Genomic DNA, 24,051 nt, shown 5'->3' on the forward strand with positions numbered 1-24,051 from the left:
CTTTTAAAACATGTCAGATCATATCCCTCCCCTGCTCACAACGAAACCCTCTGAAGGCCTTCCTCAGTCTAGAGCGCCCCATGTGTCTAGTTCCCAGCTCTCTCATTCTGCTCCAGACACAAGGGCTTCTTGCTGCTTTGTGAAGGGGTTTTACCTTTACTCCCCACCCCCGATCTCTGGATTCTGGTCTCTGCTCAGGTATAGTATTTCCTTATCAGAGACTTCCCTGACCACACTATTTAAAACAGTACTTTCTTACTCTCTATCCCTTTTGCCCTGCTTTATTTTTCATAATAGTAAGTAATGCCATCTGACATATTAAATATGTCTTTGTTTTCCACTCTCTTAAGTTCCATAAGAGCTGAGATTTGTCTTTTTGTTCACTGTTGAGTCCCAAGCTCCTACAACAGTGTCCAGCACATAGTAAGCCCTCAATTAATGTTTGTAGAAGGACGGCACGCATATCCTAAAGTTAACCTAGACAATTCATTGCCATAAAGCATTCTTTAAAAAAATTATGAATTATTGTAGGCCCACAAGGTATACTGCATAACACAGTGAACATCCACGTACCCGCCACCTATTTAAAGGAAGACAATGCTACTCTGTCAGGATGGGCTAGTTTATGCTGCTGTAACAAAACAGCTCTCAAATCTAACTGGATTAGAACACATACACGTACAAACAAACAAATACTCTGACCTCTCTCTCATGCTGCACGTCCATCCATGGGGTGGCTGAGGACGTCCTTGTCACTGATAGATAGTGGCAAAGGAAAAGAAAGATGCCAACGGTATACTCTTAAAGGTTTCTGCCTATAAGTGACACTTCTACATACCTTTGCTTGGCAGAAGCACACCTGGTAAGCTTGCCCAGCTTAAAGGGATGGGGAAGTGCCTCCTACTGAGTATCTAGAGGAAATGAATGCCAATACCTGTGAACAGATAGTCACTGCTAGTGATTCACAGTTACACGTGTAGTTAAAACTCTACGTGAAGCCCCTCCTGGTCTCATTTTTACCCTGTCTTTAGAGAACGTCACTGTACTCAATTCGGTGACATGTCATTGTGGTGTTAATTTTCATATCCCTGATTATTAATGAGGTTGAACGTCTTTTTATGTTTACGAACCATTTTGTTTTCCTTTTTTTGTGTACTGTTGCTTTTGTACTGATTTATAGGCGTTATTTATATATTTTGAATACTACTACTTTACTGGTTATAGGAGTTATAAATATTTTCTTCTGCTTGATGGCATATATTGAGCTTTGTTTGCGGAATCTTTTGAAACAGAAGTTTGTAAAGACTTCATTGTTTACTTTTCAATTTTTTCCTTTGTGGTTTCTTTCCTACCCTGAGGAAATAACAGTTTCTTTTGAAAATTTTGCATTTCATGTTTAAGCATTTATTCTTCCTGGAATTAAAAGTTGTAAAGGGTATAAATTAGGACTTTATTTTTCTCCTGTATGGATAATGAGCAGTTGTAAACATCACTAATTTGTGATGCCTATTTCTGTTATATGTCAAGTTTCCATATAGCAAATATTTCAGGACTCTTCCCCAAAGTCAAAATGACTGTGAAAGGTAAATGTTTTGAATCGATTCAGGACATCAAGGCAGCCAAACAGCACAACTCAAGACACTCACGAAAGAGGACTTCCAGAACTGCTTCAGAAAGTGGACGAAAAATGGGATAAGTGTGTTCAAAGCAAGGAGGAGCATTTTGAGGGGGATTACTGTGTCTTTTACTGTAATATATATTTTTTATTTAATCATTTACTATATTGTTTGATCACACCTCGTAAGCTGGGAGTGGTCATTTTCAGTGATATCTAAAATGTCATCTCACGAATGCTGTTGAGCCAGGAGAGAACCAGCTGAGTGATTTCAGCCAGGTCACTCTCCCTCCCTGAACGTAAGGGTCCAGGGGAGTCTCTGTGGTTCTAGAGGTCTTTACGTCTGTCATATCTTTTACCTTACTTGGGTAAGCTTGGGCTCCACTGTCTGGAAAGGAAGCTGGGTGGGTCTGGGGGTGGGTCTGGAAGGACCTGTTAATGAGACAGTCCAACAGGGGCAGAGCTGAACGGCAGCCTCAGGAGGTTGGAGCCTTTTAATTGGCATCTTCCACAGAATAGCAAATTAAGTGCTTAGATTTCTTCCTTGTGCTCCTTTTCCCTTGGCTCTTGTTACTCTGGCTGGAGCCCAGACAGAACTGAGTTGCCACTTGGGGGCTGTTGCCATGGTTTCAGGGGCTCCCAGGGAGGCCTGTGCAGACTCTGAGTCCTCCCTTCAAGGTGGATGACAACTGCCTTGAGAGCCACCAGGGAGGGCCTGGAAGCTTCCACTTAGCAAAGGTTTCTCTCCCAGGACCTGACATGCCTACTGAGGGACATACTTCTCACCTGTTCTGAAGAGGTTTCTGAACTGTGGCCCTTTCAGCTCCCCCTTCCCTCCAGTCACCTTTGTCTTTAAGCTTGGACTTCAGAAAGTTGTCCAGTGACAGACGTGTCCTCGAGACCCTTCACTCACTGGCTTCACCTACAGTTCAAAAAGTGATTCTGATGCAAAAGAAAGTTGAGACAAGTAGCCTAGATAGTCTAGTTCTGATCGTGTATGGTTGTGCTTAGAACACCTTTGTATCAGGGCCAGACCTGCCTTCTGCTGCACAGGATGCCAGTGCCAGCTGTGCCACACCCAGGGGTGTGATCTAGGGCAGCGCATTTCCCCTCTCTGGGCCTTGTATTCTTCCAATGCTGAGGGAAGGTTTTGAGGCAGATTATTGATTGCCACCATCTTTCTAGCTCAGATGGTCTAGAGAGCTGTGACGGTACCTCTGGCCGTTGAACTGCGGGGGATTTGATATGGAAATGCTTGAAGTTACCGCAAGGAAGGTATCGAGGTCTGCTGGAAAGAGCAAGGGCTTTGGAGTCAGACAAACATAGGGTCCAATCACCACTGACCAGCAGGATGGTGGTTATCTAGTAGAACCATTGTTGGCCCCTATGTGCCTTTGTACAAATTAGAAAAAGATGCCCCTTCTGAAGCCACTTTCTGCTGGAAACTTTTCAGGATACCCATAGAAATCTGCAGTGACTATGATGTGACTTGTGCTTCTTAGAAGCACAGCCTGCCCAGCTGTACACAATAGCTGTCTGTGTCCTTGGGCAATACTCAACGTCTTGGGACCTCTGTTTACCCATCTGGATAAAGATAGTGATACTTATCACACAGCGTAATGGTGAGGACAGAGGTTTGTGTAAAAAGCTCAGGGCTTGTATAGAATAGTTGTTCTGGAAATGTAAATTTCACTTTTCTTTTTCCAAGAAGAATCTTCCTGGGATGTGGTCTTTAGGGCCCAAAGCACCTCCCCTTTCCAAAAGAGCAGCAGGTGGTGGACTAGTGTTGCCAAGGTGGGTTTGGAGCCTGGAATCACATCCTGTCAGCTGGCCTCAGCTTCCACAGTTGTCTTGCGAGTTCATTCCAAGGTGCCTTGGAATGCTGCCTCTGCTTGCCCCTCAGGAGGGAAAGGAGAACCCCTAGTGGCAGGGTAATCACCTGGGGCACAGAGTGGCGTCACTGTTGCGAGGCAACAGGGAGGATCAGGAGAGCCAGGGCCAGGAGGGAAGAGCTGCACAGACTGCAGGGAGCTCTTGCTTGGCTGGGGGTGCCCCCGGAGAGTCCTCCACGTGTTGGTGGGGGGGCAGAAACACATGGGCTGGTCATGCCAGTCCTGCTCCACCCGGCAGTCAGGGAAGAAACACTGTCACCCACTGGGTCAGGGGCGCTGGGATGGAGGCTCCTGGTTGAGGGGTGATGGAGCTCTCCTAACACAGAGGTGATGGAAAGAACCCTGGCTCTGGCGTTAATTCCTTTTGCATTTGAATTTCACGACTGCAAATTGTGCACCCCCCCATATTCCTATGTTGAAGCCCTAATGTGATGGTATTTGGAGGTGGGGCCTTTGGGAGATAGTAGATCATGAGAGTGTCACCCCGTGATAGGATTAGTGTCCTTATTAGAAGTGACAACCCTGAGAGGTAAGTGTTGTGACTTAATTGTGCACATGAGACAAGTGACTCAGAGAGGTTTGGTGACACAGCAGGGAGCCAGGATTCCAACTCACGGCTGTCTGACTTGAAAGCCTGCCGTCTTTCCACCTGCCATGATGGAGAACGGGCATAGAGAAGACTCGTGCAGGATCACAGAGGGCCTCACTCTCCAGGGGCAAGTGCATTTGGGCCCTGATGCACCAGTGGGCATTTGTGAGTTGGAAAAAGTGGAGAAAGACATAGAAATCAAGGGAAAGGTGTGAATAAAGGCTTGGGGTAGGCAAGTGCGCAGAGTGGGCCCTGCAGGTAGAGAGCTCAGTACAGAGTGCAGGGGTGTGGAGTGAGGGCTGGGAGGAGTGAGGCTGGAGGGATGACTGGGATTGCTTACGGAAGGGAAGGCGCTGGAGACGACAGATAATGTTACAAGATAGGACAAGATGGAGGATTGAAAACGCCAGTGCCCTCAGGGACAAGACAGTAAAATGAATTAGGGAGTTGGTTGGTTAATATTTGTTGAGGGGGCCTTTGAGCCAGGCACTGTTCTGAGTTCTGGGGGTGCAGAGAATAAGACTGCTGGGAGCTGCCTTCAGGGAGGTTGTCTTTTTTTTTTTTTTTAACTTTTATTTATTTAAGTGTGTTTTTCCAGGACCCACCAGCTCCAAGTTGAGTAGTTGTTCCAATCTAGTTGTGGAGGGCGCAGCTCACAGTGGCCCCGGTGGGGATCGAACTGGCGAGCTTGTTGTTAAGAGCTCTGCGCTCTAACCAACTGAGCTAACCAGCCACCCCCATCCCCTTCTGTCTTGTGTCGAGTGTTTGCGACGGAGAAATGTGTTAATCCCAAACTGACAGGTGCCTGAGATGGGGGTAGTGGTCAGGGAAGGCCTCTGGGGACATGCCATTTAGGTTGAGACCTGAAAGGTGAGGAGGCCGCTGTGCAAGGGATCAGATCTGTAAGAGGCAGGGTCATGTAGTGGTTACGAGTGAGGTCCTGGAACTGGGCCGCCTGCATATGAATTCGGCTCTGCCATTGACCAGCTCTGTGACCTTGGGTGGGTCACCTAACCTCTCTGTGCGTCAGTTATGTCATCTGTAAAGTGGGGATACCCATAGCCCCACCTCTCAGGGTCATAAGAGGATCGCATGTATTAGCACGTGTAAAGGGCTTAGACTCATACCTGCGTGTGGAAGGGCCGGGAAGGGTACCACTACTACCGGAGTCCCTTTTCCCAGTAGCACAGCACTCCCAGCAGGAAAAGCAAGTGCAAAGGCGCTGACACGGGACTGCATTTGGTGGCATTAGAAGAGAGAAAGGTGGCCAGTGTAGCCAGAGCTTCGTCAGCCAGTAGATGAGATTGGCGAGGTCCAATCAGGGAAGGATGTGGATACAGCATTTGAACACAGTGAGAAGCCCTGGAGGGTTTAAGTAGGGAAGTGATGCGGTTTGATGACTGATGACTGAGCACAGGGAGCAGGAGGCCCTGGGAGGATGTGGGGTTCGTCTCAGTGAGGTACCCTGGGTGCATGCCCGTGTCTCAGGTAGGCAGCAGGAAGGAAGCAGGCCTGGCGTGAGCAGCAGGGATCCGTGCAGCTGCTGCGAGCTGTTCCCGACGGAATTCAGGTCGTTTACTTTTACACACTCAGCTTGCCAAGCTCAATACACCTGCCTCCAACATGTGACCCCTAAATGGTCCTTGAACTTCCGTCCAGGTTAGAAGATAATTTGCCAAGCTACGAGCAAGCCTTTAACTGGTGGGTTGGGAGCAGGCTCTTTGCTTCCGGACAGAGGAGAGTTCCTAGCCGTACGGCCTGTCTGTCCCAGGGCCTCTGTGACTTCATGACCAGACTCAGCTTCCTCCACTCATTCACCAGCCCTTCACTTAGCAGCATGTGTGTGCCAGGCTCTGTGCTAGACTGGAGGGACATAGTATGAGAAGACGGGGCTCTGCTGTGACGAGCTCAGGCCAGTGGGCATCTGAGTGCCATGCCCAAGGGCACAATGTCCTGTTCCTTGTTTTATTTATTAAATGCATCTGATCTGTTCAGCCTGCAGCCAGTTGGTAACGATGCGATGATTTATGCTGTTGACACGCACTCCTGGGCCACATTTGGGAGGGGTGTGTGTGTGTGTGTCTTCACACGGATGCTAGCTCACTAGCTCAAGGTACTGCGAGGAGCTTGGATTGAAAATACAGCCGCTCTCGTTAGTCCTGGCTGTGAGGTTAACTTCTTACCTCGATCTGAGGGGCTCTGTTCGTTTTGGGCATGCTGGCCGCATGTCCAGGGAGGTAGTGGTCTTCTAGTTCCTGCCTCTCTCCTTGGACCCTCCTCCTCACATGCACACACTGTCAATATCTGTCCCTTTAGTAGGTTTCAAAGTCGTGCTGCTAACATTCTTTCTCACAAAGTTACTGAAAGAAACCAAGGGAACTGGACATGACGTTCCATAGGGGGCACATTCAAAACCACCCAGTGGCTCTCCAGTGAGCTCTTAGAAAGTGTGCTCGCTGCTCCTTTTCAAAGTGGCTGATGTCCTTTAACTTCTTGCTACTCACTGTGGCTTTTGGACGCGCACCATGGGCATCACCCGGGAGCTTGTGTGAAATGCAGAATCCCGGGCCCCACCCAGACTAACTGAAACAGAATCTGCGTTTTCACAATATCCTCAAGTGGCCTTGATGCCCAGGAAAGTCTGAGGCACACGCCTGGGCCACATTTGGGAGGTGTGTGTGTGTGTGTGTGTGTGTGTGTGCAGCCTTGTGGAAAACGCCAGTCCTGTGCATGGCTTCTGAATATACAATGCAGAAGATGGCTCTCGGGTGCTCCGTATGTCTCCTGAGAGTCAAGTAAAAAGAGAGACTTGCCTGAGAAGGTGGAGATTTGGCTTAGCCTGAAGAATTGTGGAAAGGAATGTTGTGAAGCAGTTAGCGGGTTGCTGAGGCTTATTTAAAATAAAACATGTATTCTCTTCTTTTGGCAATGATTTAATGGATTTTACTTTGGTGGTTATTTTTGTCAAATGAGGAGGGAACGGGGCTTGTCTGGGAAAGAGAGGGCTCAAGGGGCTGAGGGCATGGAAGCTGTCATCAAATGTTGGAAGGGCCCTCAGGATGAAAGGGAAAGTGGAATTGGAGCAGACAACATTGTTTTTCACCTTTAACATTTTTTTTTTCAATTACAGTTGACATACCACATTATATTAGTTTCAGGTGTACAACATAGTGCTTAAACACTTATATACCATGTTTCCCCGAAAATAAAACCTACCCCGAAAATAAGCCCCAGTTAAGATCTCAGCCAGATGGACGCATTTAGTACTTTACGACAATGTTCCAGAAGAAGATGACATGACTGATTGAATAAACGTGAATTGTTGTACATGAAAAAATAAGACATCCCTTGAAAATAAGCCCTAATGGAGCAAAAATTAATATAAGATCTGGACTTATTTTCGGGAAACACGATACCCTATGAAATGATCGCCCCAATAAGTCCACTATCCACTTGGCACCATACAGAGTTATTACAATATTATTGACTCTATTCCCTATGCTGTACTTTAGATCCCCATGACTATTTTTATAACTGGCAATTTGTACTTCTTAATCCCTCCCCCTTTTTCACCGAGCTCCTCACCCCCCTACCATCTGGCGACCATCCGTTTGTTGGACCAGATGACTTTTCAGTGGCCTCCAGCTCTGTGAACTGTTGAGAAAAGAGAAGAGCTCACAGAATTGGGCTTCAGTCCCAGTTTTCCCACTTACAGGCCCTGATTTGGGCAAGTTACTTAACTTTTCTAAGCCTCAGTTTCCTTGTCTTAAAATAGCAATAGTAATACTCACCTCATGGGATGGTGTGAAAATTAAATAAAAAGTGTGGAAAATTAAATAAAAATTCCTATCAGTGCAAAAGGTATAAAGTAGGGGCTTAATACATTTTAGTGTCCTTCCTTCTTCCTCTGGTACTTCTTTTCTTTGCCTTGTTTGGGATAGTTAACAGTTTGAACAGCCAGCTTGATATTGGATTTTAATCTGATACATTTCTGATCCTTGTTAACTGCTAGTGGTTGGTCTTCGGCTGGTTGGCTCAACTGGGGTGTTTTAATGAGGCTAGAATAGTAGGGGCGCCCTGTACAGGCACTGCTGTGGTCCATCAGACAGCACCCCTGATGGGAGCTAGCAGTCCTGTGGCCTCATATGTGCGGTGGCTGCCAGGCAGGCTGGACAGAGCCTCACAGGCTGTCACTGTGAGGAAGACCTCTGGTCCATGTTGGGTGGCAGTGTTTTGGACTGACTGCTGACCCTGGACCAGTGTACCAGCCCCTGAATTTAGAGCATGTGCACATACCATCTGCAGATGCAATATGTTTGTTGATGGGAAGGAAAGAAGGCAGAGTTGCTGCAAGAGGCATTTTTATAATGTGTCGAGATATCAGTGCTTTCCTTGCACTGCTTTTTTTTACTACCCCCTTTCTCAATAAAAAGCTTTTCTTGCCAGAAAGGGAAGATTTGTGGTATAGTTGGCTCATCTCAGTCTGCTCCCAAGATCTAGAAGGTACCACACCTGTTCCTTCTCCCTGGAACAGCTTCCATCGTCCTTTCCTCCTCACTAACTCTCACCTGTCCTGGATGTCCTGGAAGCCTTCTGGTATACCTCACTCCAGGCCATCACGATCTTCCATTCTGTGAACAAAGACCCTTCTTTTAGCATTCAGGAGAGTTTGGGCCATGCCATGGATTAGTATGATGTTTCCCTAGCTCAGCTGCAGGCTCCCTGAGGTCAGGGCCTGGTAGGTTGGCTAGGTGGTTTCCATGGAAATGCCAGGTACCGTGATAAATTCATATTGCAACAACTCCCGTAATCCATGTCAGGAAGCTCAGTGCCAGGCCTGTGGGTCTCAGGTCGACTCTGGCCACCCAAGGACCAGTTCTATCCATCCTCAAATCCAGCACAGCAAAGGAGGAGGGGCCCCGGGGGCACTCAGTACATGTTAATAGATTGTGTGACCTGAGTGACAGGAAGCGTGGAAAGTCAGTCTGAAACCCAGCAACTTGGAAAGAGGCACCAGGGCGAGGGAGCGAGGAAGTGATTGAAATAAGTATATTTCACTTTGTTCCATAAAGGATTGGTGCATAGTGCAAAGTAGAAATAAAATACAATTTGTGGAATGAAGTAGGATATAGATAAACAAACGTGTGAAATCAGGACAAGGGAAGAAAGAAATTCATTACATGAGCCTTTCCCTATGACCTTTATTCCTCTAAATTGAAAATAAATAAATAGATAAATAAATAAATAAATAAATAAATAAATAAATAAATAAATAAATAAATAAAGGGAAATATGTTTCCTAAAACTGTCTGCTCTGGTTGGTAAGGCTTATTTGATTTTTGCTCTGTGTATATTTCTTGGCACCCTGGGCTGAGCCGGCGAGCCATTCTGCCCTGTGGCATGCACGCCTTGCCCTCTGTAAGGATTTGCCCATCACTCGAGGAGAGAAGGGCCTGGAAGGCTTGCCATCCCTTGCCACTCAAATGATCGGCTTTGATGAGTCACCACTACAAATTGGTTTTATTTTCTTTTGTGCAAGAGCCTGATTCAGAGTCAATTTGACAGCCAAATTGGCCTAGAAGATATAATGAGGCAATGCTGAACATTTCTGGGTAAAGAAGTGGGGAAAGGAACAGGCTGAGAGCTGGTGATACCTTTTGTGTTGCTGGGCACACATTCCAGAACAGAGTTCTATTCTGTTCTAAGGAGCCGGAGAGCTGAGTGCATTGCCCTGCGGAGCGTCTGGCTTGAGGCTAAGTGCAGGGGAGACCAGGGGCTCTCTGGCCAGCCCTGGGGTTTGTGGCAGTAGGGCTCCTCAAATAGTACTAACATTCGGTTGTTAGGAATGAAATGGGTGACACAGGGGTTAAGAGTGCTGGCTCTGGAATAAGGTGGTACTGGGTTCAGTTTCCAGGTCTTCCACTCACAGTTGCTTCATCTCAGGCAATTTGCTTACAAGCTCAAAGACTCAGTTTCCACATCTGGAAAATGGGGAAGTAATAGCAATTCCCTCAGAGTTACTGTGAAGATAAAATTAGGTAATGAATGAGCATCTCTCATTTGAAGCAGCTCCAATAACGTATTTTACATTAAGTATTTAATTGACTCAGTCATCCTTATGACTTATCCATTTTACGGCCCTATTCTTTTATGTTCCATCTAACCTGGCAGAAATTTTCCTATTTACCCATCTTACTGCCCCCCCCCCCCAGCAGCCTCCCTGTGGCAGGCGTTGGTACGCTTCACAGACATGTCTTGCTAAGCTCAGAGTTGGCATCAGAAGGCTTCTCAACCTTGATTCGGCCATCACCGGTCGGAGTTATGCATTTTTATGCTTAAAACGGATCCTGGGGTTATCACGCATCAACATTTATCAAACCCAGTGGGGCAAAGGAAGCCAAACCTTTTGCTTTTCCCTTGACAAGTCAATACGTGGGAGTTACAGAGAAGGACTGCATCCCCCTCTCTGAGATTGCTGGATTCAGAGCTGGAAGAAATGGAGGACGCTTCCCGCTGTGCTCCCTGGCCTTGGTCTGACCTTGGACAAGCCACTTCGCTTGGAATGTCAGTTTCCTCATCTGTTAAAGAGAATAGGTCTTGCCTCCTAGAGGCCATTTGTATGAGTCATAGTGCTTTCCATGCTGAGATGAATTTGATTCTTGTTTCTATTCCCTCATTACCATTTTCTACCTAGGGAAGCTTTCGTAGGGTTAGGGAGACATCTGGTAGTTGGGGCTGATGTCTGAACATGGCAGCGAAGCCCGTCCCTTTGTAATTAGCTTCTCCCTTTTCTGGATCCCATTGCTGTGAGTCCTGGTCCCACATATCCACTTCACAAAAGGACCTCTCTTGACGGACGATTTCCTGGGCTTGTGCCGGGTACAAGGTCCCAGGCAGGTGACCTCCCCCATTTTCTGCCGCTGGCCCTTACTGGGGAGAGTGGCTTGGGGGACAGGGTCAGACCTCAGTGTGACTCTTCTTGGTGTAGTCTCTCTGGAGCAAGCTCCTATCTGCCTTCCCTTCTTGGAAGGCAAAGGGGCCAAGTGGAAAGGACATGGGCTTTGGAGCCAGATACCCTGGGTGTGGATGGGATTTCTATGCTCTTGGAAAAGGTGCCGGAGCTTTCTGAGCTCCAGTGTCCCGCCTGTCTATCAAACGGGAATGCCAGTCTTATTCAGTTTGAAGGCAGGGCTATGACTGGTTGTTCGAGCTTCATCTGGTATCTGCCCTTTGGTCAGTTTTTAATAAATATTTCTGAAGGGCTGAATGGATACTTACAACATATGTAAGGCTCAGTGCGTGTCAGGGTCCTTGCACCTCCCTCCTCCAGTTCTAGTTCTTGGCCCCCATTGCACTCTGCATGATAGATGGGTAGAAGGTTGGTCACTGATTTGTACAATAAACATTGTGTGCCAGTCACTTAGATGCTGGGAATATAGTCGTTTTTTTCATTGGCAGAGAATCCATGCTTGTCTGGGGTCTGTGGATGGAGAAAGGAAATAAACCCAATGACTAAAGTACAGAGCTTGTGAGAACGTGATAAGTGTTGTGGGAAGAATAGAGCAGGGAAGGGGCAGAGGAAGAGGGGAGTTGGGATGTAATCTCAATCAGATGCCCGTGGAAGACCTTTCCTTAGGAGGTCACCGCTAAGCACAGGTAGTTCATGATCTTGAACCAAGTCCCTTTCTCCTCAGCATTCCATCTAGTTCTCCTGGCTCAGGTCTTTGCAAGTTGAAGGCAAGGTGGGGTGAGCTGAACATCTGTGAGCAGTTCTGAGCTTTACCTTCTATTGTAACTAAGAAGATGTCTGGAATCTCATTCCAAGCCTTTCTTCTCTGAGAGTCCCTTGTGCCTGGCTTTCCAGCAACTAGGCTTCCCTCCTCACCTTGGGAGGGTTCCTGGGCCAGCCCCAGAGCTTGTGGCAAAGCAGCAGGCAGCCAGTGCATTGGGCAGATTGCCTTGCAGGAAGCCAGGCTCTGCCTCGCACCAGCCTGCTCACTGTGTGTTTGCCCTGGCACCTAACACCCCAGCTGCGTTTACACTCGCCAGGTGCTAGGGCTTTCAAAACAAGGGTGGCAGTGTTTTTGGTGCTAGTTTTGGTTACAAAGCAGTGTGCACCTGCAGGCCACCACCACAACTGTTTGGACCACCCTGCCCTGTCCTGTTCTGATGGCCTGGATTGTTTTTTTGTTTAATTTTTTATTGGGGAATATTGGGGAACAGTGTGTTTCTCCAGGGCCCATCAGCTCCAAGTCGTTGTCCTTCAATCTAGTTGTGGAGGATGCAGCTCAGCTCCAAGTCCAGTCGTTGTTTTCAATCTTTAGTTGCAGGGGGCGCAGCCCACCATCCCATGTGGGAATTGAACCGGCAACCTTGTTGTTGAGAGCTCACGCTCTAACCAACTGAGCCATCTGGCTGCCCCTGGCCTGGATTGTTTGTGGCTTAGTTGGGACATCAGACCCGCCTTCTTTGCCTGGGGTCCAGATGCCCATTGTTCTGAGTTGACTTCCTGTCTCACCTGCCTCCCTCCCACTGGTCTCCATGGCAAGTCCTTACTTCAAGATTTGTTTCTGGCCAGTTTTTTTTTGGGGGGGTGGTGGAGGGAAGGGGGCAATACACAACATACATACCAGGGGAACAATATTTAGAATGCTGTTTCTCAAACATGAGTGTAGTTTCTGAGGCAGTTGATTAAAAATTAGAATCCCCACTTGTAGGGATTCTGATTGAGTGGATCAGGGATGGGACCAAGGAATCTGCATCACCACCACCATCATCATCATCATCATCATCATCATCATCATCATCATCATCATCAAAATCAGTTCTTTAGCTGACCACACAGAGGCACAGCTTACTTCCCTAACTTGCTTGTATGTCAAGGCCAAGTGAAATCTATTGTTGCAGTGCTCCCAGAGTCTAGCCCAACTCCCAGCTTCCAGGTGACGCTCAGCACCTGTGTGGAAGGTTAGAGGCAATGGGAGGTGAACCTTTCTATAAGGAACCCTTCACAATGTGAAGAGCTGCCCACTGATTGATCCCCATACTTATGTTTGCAGTCTTACTAATTGCATTTTTCTTAAAGTAGGGACATATCTCTGTTCAGGATTTTAATGACAAAACAGTAGTACCCTGAAAAGAACTGAATAGGGGTAATTATTTTGGAAGGAATGTGAGCCACACCTTCATCCCTGAGTGTTGCTTTGATAACGATGTAGGAAGTCACACCATTTATTAATGCTCCAGAACCTTTAGCTGCTCTTTGGACTCACCTGGGATGTGAATAAGGACTGATGCTTGGGTCTCTTCTCCCCGACTCCCCGTCTCCCTCTGCCTTATTTAATTAGTCTGGGGTGTGGCCTGGGCATTAGGACTTTAAAAGTTCTCTAGGTGATTTAATGTGTGCCAGGGCTGCAAACCACTGACCTAGAATGTGTAGAACCAGCTGGAAAGGGGAGTGGGAGATTCATTTCTTAAGTCTTACAGGGAGCCTTGTTGGACTGGAGATGGGAAGTCCCTAGATTCAGACTGCTCTGAAATTTGAATCTAAAGCACATTTTATATAAATAAACAAACAAACATACACATACAGTATCCAAAATTATATATATATATAAAATAATAGTCAATTGTTTTCTACTCCTTTAATAAAAACATGCTTTCCTGGGCCGGCCCGGTGGCTCAGGTGTTTGGAGCTCCGTGCTCCTAACTCCGAAGGCTGCCAGTTCAGTTCCCACATGGGCCAGTGGGCTCTCAACCACAAGGTTTCCAGTTCAAAAAAAAACAATAACAAAGAAACATGCTTTCCTTATTATTAACATGGCACATGCTTATCGCAAACCATTGGGTTTATACAGAAAAGTACAAATAAGGCTCAAAGTCTCCCCAAATGCCAGCCCACAGAGGAAATAAGTGCACCTGTATCTGGTGCACACGCTCCTGGTTTTCCCGTGCCTGTATGCACACGCAGCCTAATATGCAATTGAACAACGACAGAATCAATGACACGTACTGGTCAGTGTGCTTTGCTCAACAGCATGGCATGGATAACTCCGAATGTACACATTCACTTTTGGAGCTCTTACCAAATTCAAGCTCTAATTACACCTGATACATGGGACCTCTACTTTACTGTTAAATCTTCCTGCGTACCTTTTTAAATAAAAGGCAAGCAGCAGTGTAGGAAGGCTCCTGTATTGGCCAGGGAGCCAGGTGTGTCTGAGTCGTCTCCTGAGCATATCTGGGCAGCTCGTGACCTGGGGACAGAAGGGCTTAGCAAGCCTGGCCACAACCACTTTCTGTAGTGCTGGTGTCTGTTGAGTTTTCGTTTCATTCTTTAGTCTTTGTTATTTAAGAGGTCTGTTTTTATTTGACTTCTGGACCACACCACAAGCATGCAAAGCCCAGCACCAGCCAGCAGAGAGTTGTCCCCTGAACACGCAGGACGTGGAGCTGCCATGGGGGTGTCTCCACCGCGATCCATTGTTGGCCTGAGGGGCTGCACAGTCCTTCAGTTACTGAGAGAAGCGGACGGTCTGCATACAGAGTTGAAATCTCCTGATCTTTAAATAAAGAGAACCAATTGCTTAAACATTAAAAAATGTGAAGCCAAATGAAACACAGCTGGGCTTTGTACAGTCCTCTGGAAGCCAGTCTGAAGTCCCGGTCTCCTGAGCCATCTTGGCAGTTGGGATCGAGTCAGTCTACCTCATCCAGTTCTGAAAATACTGACTGCATGCATTGTTCTGTGCGCCAGTCACTGTTGGAAAGACTGGGAATGTGATGAGAAGTTACGACCCTTGCCTTGGTGGGGTAGCTTATCGTTGAGAGCAGCTGTTCTCCAAATAGGGTCCAAAGAACAGGCATCCTCAGTGGCTCACTTGGAAACTTGCTAGGAATGCAGATTTTGGGGCCTCAGCCCAGACCCACTGAATAAGAGTGAGCATTTTAACAAACCTTTCTGGTGGTGCCGATGCCTGCTGAAGTTTGAGAACTGCTGATCTGGAGGGGGACTCAGGCAATGGGCAGAGATCTCTGGATGGAGAAGGTGTGGTGGGTACCAGGGAAGCTTTTCAGAAATGGATGGCTCCACTTGGATCTGAAAGGATGAGTAGGACTTGGCCAGGTGAAGCAGTGGCGACAGGTATCTTGGAGAGGGGGCAGCAGAAGCCACAGTAAGGAGGAGGAGAGTGCGTAGGGCGCGTTTGGGAACTATCAGTTTAGAGCGTGTTGCTGGCAGAAGAGGATGCACTAGGAGATTTCGTGAGCTGAGAAAAATAAGGGGGGGCCCAGTTCTCCGTATGAGGCCAAATTAGCTGGATTGTAGCTTGTAGGTGTTGGGATATCACTGGAGACGTTTTAACAGGGAAGTGTGGCATTGGGTCTGCGTCTAGGAAAATAATGCTGGCAGAGGGTTTAAATTCCTTCTGAGTGGAGACAACTCTCCTGGTACTCCACTGGCCTAGACCTTGATTCCTGCTTCTCCTGGCATGACGTGGATCCGGGTCAGCAATTCCCATCCTTGGATAGGGTGGAGGGAGAGGAGGAAAGAGCCCGTGAGTGAGGAAGCAGCCACTGCCACATGAATAATGGGTCGCTGTACCTCGGGCCTCCCACAGGGAAAACATGCGCTCTCCAGGTTGAACATTTTCGTGGTTGCTGGTGTTCTCAGCAATGGCAATAGGCTGTGTAATATGACTTGAAAAGCAGCTTATCCATTTCTGCAGCCAATATTTTGGAAACAAATCCTCGCTCTTTTTCTGTCTTTAGAGGTCTGTGGTGTCTAAAGAGGAAACAGTTTGGACTTAAGGCTAGAGAAACTCATGTCTGTACTGAAACTAGAGCTCCCTCCTTCTTCCCTGTCTGTCTGTCTGTCTTTTTCAATTGCTGGGGTGTGAGAGATCGTGGGAACAGGATGAAGTATCACCTCCCCCTGCTGGTCATTTTACACAAAGTTTGTCATGTACAAAGAGAGTGGGGACCGTGGGGCAATGCAAATAACAGAAGTGCAGAAGTAGATTGAGATTGAATCGATTCATTTTTAAAACATGGTCCATACGTAGTAAATTTAAAAACATTTACGTCTGTGAGAGGGTGAAAGGAAGTTTTTGACTTCATTTTCTTGCAAAATGCTGTAGTACGCTGATGAAGCAGTTATTTCTTTTGTCCTGCTGCTGCCATTTCTCACACCTTAATGATGACATGAGCAACCTCCTTTATTTCGCCTGTTTATTGAATGTTTTTTCTAAACTGAAATGAACAGGTTTTCCAACTGATTGCTTTGGGTGTTCATTCAAGTCGATCACAAATGCTATACAGCCTGTTGACTGTATATATGAAACAGCCAAGTTATAATCGTGATGGGCTTTACAAGTGATATTTACAGTGAGTGAAATTTGTATTTCTACCTGATAATTGATGTCTGTTTAAATCACAAAGATAGTGGTCATAAATTTAGGGGATATTGATGAGGACTCTATGACATGGTAAAATGATGGCCTTTTCTGAGGAGGGTACACTGTTCTGAGAAGCTTTAAGGGTAAGGTTTTCTGAAAAATTTCCTGATCCCCTCATTTTGAAGCCCCCTGTTTGTTAGAGTCTAAATCTAAATATATTTCTTAATAAAAGGCAACCCTTTTATCTTCTTAGATCCATGCCTTGGCTTTGCCCCTATTCATTTGGCAAGTTGGACTTACGTCAGGTGGTTGGGGTGCCTTTGCGTGTCGAGGGACAGTCTGAGGAGAGGAAGCTTGAGGCAGAAGAACGGACGTACCCTGGCTAGGAAGCCAGGCGTGCAGGCCTCTTGCTAAGTGGATGCAAGCCAGTTAAGTCCTCCAGGAATAGTGAAGTTGATATAGCTTAGGTCCTCTCCAGTTTTATTCAGATGTTCTAATCAAATCAATCAAGACATTTGACCGCAGTTAGGCATTGAGAGCAGCATTGGAAATACCGAGAGCGAGGGAGCAAAGTTGGTTTTATTCTCTTACAAAGACTCTTAAACTAGAACTCCTGTTAAATCATGCGAGAGTTAGCGATAGGTTGGGCATATTCTGTGGATACACATGCCCTGTTCTTAAATGCATCTTCTTTTTTTTTCCAGTTGCAAATGAAGCTGGAGACAAGACTGCCAGACCCCTTGCCCGCTTCTCCAGTGAGTAAATCTTGTTTCACTCCTTTCTCGGGCTCCCTGCGGAGAGGACTTTTCGCTTGTGTGGTTCACCCCTGTAATCCTGCCAGGTGTCAGTAAAACACTGTCAAAAAAGAGTAATATAGGAAATGTCTTCAATGGGTTAATATGCCATTTGGGCCCCATCACAGGGGTGGGGGGGGTGTGATCTACTCATTACCACTTTCCTGTTCAGTTCTGAGAACTGTGGTTTATCAAACTGCTCTAGGCTTTGCTACTTGAACTGTGGTTCCAGGAGCAGAAGAGACATCACCTGGGGGCCCCAGGCTCTCCCCAGACCTGCTGAATCAGAAGCTGCATTTTAACAAGTCCTCAGGTGATTTCTGTGCACACCTCGGAGTCGCTGCCCCGGGGAACCCCTCACTGTGCCCTGCGGTGGGGTGGGCTTTTTATGAAGATAGAGTGATTGAATATGTGCACTGCTTCTAGCTCTCAAGGCCCATGGGCCGTGAAAGCATCATCGCCACCCAAAGTGGACTATGGGCTAGGGCCAGGGCTTTGCCAGAGTTCCGTGACATTGTGAAGCTCAGATAGATGGACTAGTTTGCCTTTGGGACAGGGGTATTCGCTAGGGTCTCGGAGCTCCCCCTGAAGTTTACTTGATTCCTTGTTCCAGGGTCTTGATCCTAATAGGAGAGCTGAAGTCAAAAGCCTTTCTGTTTTCTGTGCTGGTGTGCTCAGCAACTTACCGAGCAGGTTAATGGAAACCGGGATCCCAATGGGGCGAGGAAATACCAGAGATTGAGCAGGGTGGGGTGGACATACTCCCCAAGCTGGCAGGGCCTCGTGTGGGGCCATGATGGAGCTGTCAATCAACACGGGGGGATTCTCTCCCCACCCCAACCCCCCGCCCCCTCAGCGCCATCACTACTCCACTGGCTTTCACTTAAAGTCACTTTACGTATCCTTTCTGGGCCTCAGCTTTCTCATCTGAAAACCAGGAACTTCATACCCATCTCTTCTCCTTTTAAAAAAGTTGCTTTCTTTTGAAGTCATGGCATGAGAAGAGCTACGCAAGTGTCCACTCACCGCGTTGTTCACATAGGGTCAGTCACGCCTTGAGGATGGACACTGCCATAACAAGTTTTCATAGGAATCATTTCTCTATTTATACGGTCGAACCTATTGTTTCTCTATTTATAGGGCTTCTTCTAAATTCTGCCTTCTAGTTCCTTTTTGGGAGGCTTCAACTCTTTGGGATTGATTCCTAGAAACGATTTTTATAGAACTGTAATAATATATGATAATGAAAGAGCCTTAAGTGCTCGCATTTTAGAAACTGTGTTATAAAACACTTGCTTCTCACAGGCCCCAATTTTCACTGCCCTCCTACCTGGAATCATTATTTCCAAAATAAGTACTTCATCCCACAGCTCAAGCAGGATAACAATTATGCTTTTAGTCCCTTTATTTCTTCATCTCCTGAGCAGTAGTCAGGCGGATTAATAAGCTGGAATGGCAACCGGATCACGCCGGGTGCTCTGAGCTCTGAGCATCTCCACGGGAATTCCTGGCCTTCTGACACGCGTCACAGGGTATCGGAGGGGGATGGGGCCCTTTCACCAGAAAGCCAGAATGAAACCTCGCGTGGTCAGTCCCTTCACAGCGAGAAGAGGGTAACTTCTCTTATACATGGCTTGTATAACTTCTAAATTGTGTGACCAGGTTGGGAGGATAATGTGTCACTTGAAAGCTGATCAGTAGAAGATAAGTGAAGGGCTGGGATATCTATGTAGGAGAAAAGTAATCAGTGGCAAACCAGTTAAGTTGGGCTGATTCTGAAAAAAAACAAAAAAAAACAAAAGAAAAAATATTTTCTGACTTTAGTACAATATTCTGGAAAGAAGTCAGATGGAACATTAGCTCCTAAATCTTTTTGTAGCAAATTAGGTGGCTTTTAGGAAGGAAATAATAATTCATAATGTAGCCTCGTCTGACTGAGACTCACTTCACTTGGTATGGTGTGAATAAAATGTTCAGTTTGGGAAAAGTGCACGGATTTGGATGACGATAGACTTTTTTCCCCCTGCATACTGGAAGATGAAGTACGACACCATTTTCTCATTTTTGCATCAACCGGATGTATGTAAATCCTGACTGTGTGCATTGCTCAACATGGAATTACGCCAATGGGAGTGGGAAGCAAGAGTAAGGCTGGAAAAGCTGTGAAAACTGGATCCACTGGGGGTGGGTGGGAGGGTGGGGGGTGGTCAGCAGAAAAGAGCTCAGGGAGGGAAGGAAGGGGCTGGCGTAGTGCCCCCCACCCAAGTAATCCCAACGTTTTCCTTCCCTTTGGGGTTCTTACATCTTGATTCCTGATGCTTCTGTAATATGCTGCTCATTTCTGTACAGATTTTGCCCAATTTTGAATGTATGTATTTTTCTTGGGTTCCCCATATTGCAACAGAGATGCTGTAATAATTGTATTAGGAAACCCTAAGGGAGAACCAGAGGGAACTAGAGGGCAGGAGTCATGAAAACATCTCGTTTTTCCAAGGGCTGGTTTCTGATCCCACCACGGCCAGCTGGTTTACCCACCTTGCCAGCCTCATTCTGGTCCATTTCTGAAGAGGGTCACTTCCACAGTGCAGCTCCCCTCTTGGCTTTCTTCTCAGTACCTTGTCTCTGCGTGGCTGATACCACCACCCAGAACCATCGTACCTTCCTCAAAGAAATCAATACCAAAGCCCGTAGGTCAAGCTCAGTTCCTGTCACCTTTAGACTGGAGACACTTGATGAGCCTTCAAATGGCAGTGTTGTGGTGGTCGATGCTATGGAGTGAGTTGTGAGACCCTGGATCTTATCAGGGGACCATTCACCACCCCTGCCCCCATCATTTCGGGCTTAGCAGTGGGTTTTGGTCAGCTTGACCTTAATCAGAGCCTCTAAGAAACAACCTTGGGGGCATAGAGTAGCTAAGAAGTCATTCTCCTAGGAGTGAGGGTGCAGAAGGAGAAGGAGGGAGGGAGGCGTTTGAGATTCAAAGGAAGTGGAGAATATTATCTTCCCCTCAGAAAACTATAGTAGCATGACAGTGTCTAGGAGACCGTGGGGGTAAGTGACCCTGACTCTAAGATATACATTGGCTTGGGACCAACGCATGGTTTGGAATGGCACCCATCATGCGGCCAGCTGTCCTGGGGCTGGAGCTCCTAAGTGGGGGGCTTCCTGTGCAGTGGGCAGGACGAGCCAGTAGAGCACCTCATGTGGGTACTACATGCAAAGCTTTCTGACAGCCAGTGCTCACATCAGCCTCCTGGTGTCTCCATTTTACCAATGGGAACAGATGTTGGCTTTAGCTAATGTGAAGGACCAAGGTCCAGGAGGCCCGGGATAGGCCAGGCACTAACCCTTCAGTCGCTGGATGAGGCTGGGATCCCTAAGGGGGATAGTGGTCCTCGTAAGCTGGGACAAATAATATAAAGTACAACGGCTGCACATCGTGAGAGCTCAGTAAGTATTGGTGGTTGTCATATATCAGTACTCTGAGTCACCTCCCTCCCTCCCTCTCTCCCTCCCTCCCTCCCTCCCTCCCTCCCTCCTTTCCTTCCACATATATTTTGAAGACTTTTCGGTGCCTGGCTCTGGAAACACACCGATGAGTAAGTTTGTCTTCAAACATCTCACAGTCCAATCAGGGAGATGGAGACGTGTGGAGGGAAATGCTGGAGATTGGTACAGGAGCTGTGTGAGCCTGATGGCGGAGACCTCATCCGGTCTGGCTGGGAGTGGATTCAAGGAGTCCTTCTGGAGGGGACAAGCAGTAAATGAGGCTTGGGGAGTGAGTGGGAGTTAAGAAGTAGAGACGATAATGTCTAATCTTAAAAAAAAACACCCCAAAGCCTTCAAAGACCATCTATGTTCACGATGCTAGGTACAATGCCTGACTGAGAAAGACAAATACCATATGAGCTCACTATATGTGGAATCTAAAAGACAAAAGCAAAACTCATGGATTATAAAATAAGTACAACATCATGACTAATGTTAATAATGCTGTATGATACACCTGAAAGTGGCTAAGAGAGTAGATCTTGCAAGTTCTCATCACAAGAAAAAGATTTGTAACTATGGTGGTGACGGATGTTGACTAGATATATTGCGGTCTTACTGTGGATCATTTTTCAATATATACAAATATTGAATCATTATGTTGTACACCAGCGACTAATTGAATTTTATGTCAATTTTATCGCAGAAAAAAAGAAAAAGCAATACAATTTTTCGAGAGGCCATGTGTAGTGTCCAGACATGGCCACAGGGTGGCAGGCAAAGCCCAGAATTTGGTGTGAACCTCTATCTACTCCAGGAGACAAAAGAGGCTCCACTCAGTGCAAAGCACAGAGCTTTTATGGACAGGTGGGGGGGTGGGGGGGGACTGGGAGAGACCTTGCGGAGGGAGGCGTTGCCCCCAAAGCTTGTGTAGTGGGCAACTGAAGTGTTGATTGCTTCCCTAACTGAGGGGAGAATAATTTCTCCCCTGCGAAGGGTAGTGGTTGAAAAGAAAATAAAGGTATTAAAAGCAGTAAGAAAATGGAGCCTAATTTGACCACTTTTGCTTTGGGAGCTAAGAATCCAGATAGTGTGGGAAACAGTATCGTACTGAAGAGCCGTAAGAGGAGTAATTGCGTCGATGGACGATAAAGCCAAGAGAGATCACCTAGTATTTTTGTACTGGATGTATGATCTGGGTGAATGACCAGGACAGAGTTGGGTGGGGACAGACAGGGACGTACAGTGAGGGTGAGTGTTGGGGTTGGGGTGGAGGTGAGCCAGCGCCTCTTACATGGTGATGCCCATCGTGCAACCCCAGGGCAAACTCAAAATCGTGTCTGACAGAGTGCTGGACTCCACCAGCCAGAGAACTGCCTTAAGGGCCTGTCCCAGCCAGGAGGGTCTGTTGCCGTATTAGGAGCTTGAGTTGGGGGTGGATGGGCGATGGAACCAGGATGATGAGAGCAAGGAGAAGATAAGATGGGTGGGAGAAAGGGCTGAGAAGTGCCACGAGCAGTGGCCGTGGCTGCTGGCTGGATATTCAGTGTTCTCAGAGGCATGTACTATGGGTGCCCCAGAGTCATGGAAAGGGCCCAGGACAGGGCAGGAACTGTGTCTGGAGAGTTTCTGATTTGTCTTAAGCAAGTCGAACTATTTCTAAAATGTTCAGATCCTATGTAGAGCCTTAGGTCCACCTCAACAATACCCAAGGACTGACCATCTTCATTTCCCATGTGTTCCCGTAGAAAATTATCAACAATGGCAGCTCTAGAATTTCCATGTATGAAGAGCTCAGGGGCAGCAATCTAGCTCAGTGGTCTTCAAAGTGGGGTCCCTGGGAACTTGTTAGAAATGCAAATACTTGGATCCCTCAGCAGATCTGCTGAATCAGTAATTCTTGCAGGTGGGTCCCAGCAATCTGTGTTAGCCAATTATCTTGGATGCGCACCAAAGTCCGAGAACCAGCAAGCTAGTTGTGATGGTGGTGGTGCAAGGAGAGGCAGCGGCCATAATGCAGAGCAGTACAGTGTTTTGATTTACTTGTATTATATATCACACAAAAATACAATGAGCAGGTTTCTGTAATCACTTATAATTGCATAGGCAGAAGTCAGAGCAAATGTTAATTGTCCTTATTGAAGAATGGTATATTATTTTCATTTTATTTCTGTTGGAGGAGCTTGGGGGATGGGGCTGATGGTAATTATGGGACTCAACTCTTATAACTGACACCGCTCTGTACCATCTCTTGAACCTAATCCATTGTCTTTCTGGGGTCTTCTACCTAGTCCTGGCCTCTACCCTCCCACAACCAGGTTTTCTTATAAGAGCTGGTTGGCTGGCCCACTGGCTTCTTTGCTGGCTCCAAATCACCCCTCCCCCATCATCCTCATGTACCATCATCCTCCAATTCTAGTTTTTCTGACATATTTGTGCTTCAGAATCACAATTACTCCCCAACTTCTGCTCACCCAAGATTTATGTGCCTGACCACAAGGGGCGCTTCCGCTTGGTCTTACTCCTTTTCTCCCTTGCTTTCGTCCAATACAATTGTTATCAGTCAAGCACATCTGCTTGGTTTAGTAAGCAGATATATAAACCCATTATCATAGATTTGAAAAATTTCAAGTTAGACTAGAATTTAAAAATGACCCAGTCCAAAGCTCACCTACCTCATGGAAACTTAAATCCTCTCTATGGCATCCCTGTCAGCGGGTCATGAGCTCTCTTCAGGAACCCATGAAAACTCACCTTGGCCTGGAAAGCATTGGTGGTCATGGTCACAGTGAAGGACTGGAGTGTGTGTATGTGTTTGGGGACTGAGACTCGCTCTATTTTTCCCTTTTTGAGTGTATGTGATCCAGTCTTTGAATACGTCTGCTATGTTACTTCGTCCCCAATATGTTAGCCATTGGTCCACCGGTGGACTCTCTGACGATACCGTAAGTAGCTTCTAGGAGCTTGTGGATGATATGTAACCCAGATGTCAGCTGGAGGCTCTTGGTCCATTGAGATCTAGGTAAATAAACTCAAATCGCTATTGTGTGTCCTTTGGAAGTTCAGAGCAGTCCTCACTGTTTCTGTGAATACCTGGGATGATCTAATATTCTTCTTGCTTTGACTCCCTACCTCTGTTGATTGTTTCCCTCTATCTGCTCCCAACAATCTTCATATCTCCTCTGACACAGACTCAGACATGGGGCAAAGCCCCTTCTTTTTGTCTTCTTCTGGAGTAACCAAAGGCCATTGGTCAAAGCAGAACTTGAACGAAGAT

General features: G+C 46.8%; 1 protein-coding gene across 8 annotated transcripts in view; it reads left to right on the top strand.

Annotated features, from left to right (window-relative positions):
* The window catches only part of PDE1C (phosphodiesterase 1C), a 516,178-nt gene that overhangs the window by 132,088 nt on the left and 360,039 nt on the right, over positions 1–24,051 (top strand). For all 8 annotated transcript variants that reach the window (XM_081080159.1, XM_081080148.1, XM_081080160.1 and 5 more), the window contains one exon: positions 17,196–17,246. Coding sequence is in view for 4 of the 8 variants with exons in the window: in XM_081080155.1 (XP_080936281.1) it covers positions 17,196–17,246 (51 nt within the window). In the remaining 4 variants the exon portion in view is untranslated. The remainder of the gene's footprint in view (positions 1–17,195; positions 17,247–24,051) is intronic.

The sequence above is a fragment of the Rhinolophus hipposideros genome (assembly GCF_964194185.1).
Source record: "Rhinolophus hipposideros genome assembly, chromosome: 18".
Lineage (NCBI taxonomy): Eukaryota > Metazoa > Chordata > Mammalia > Chiroptera > Rhinolophidae > Rhinolophus > Rhinolophus hipposideros.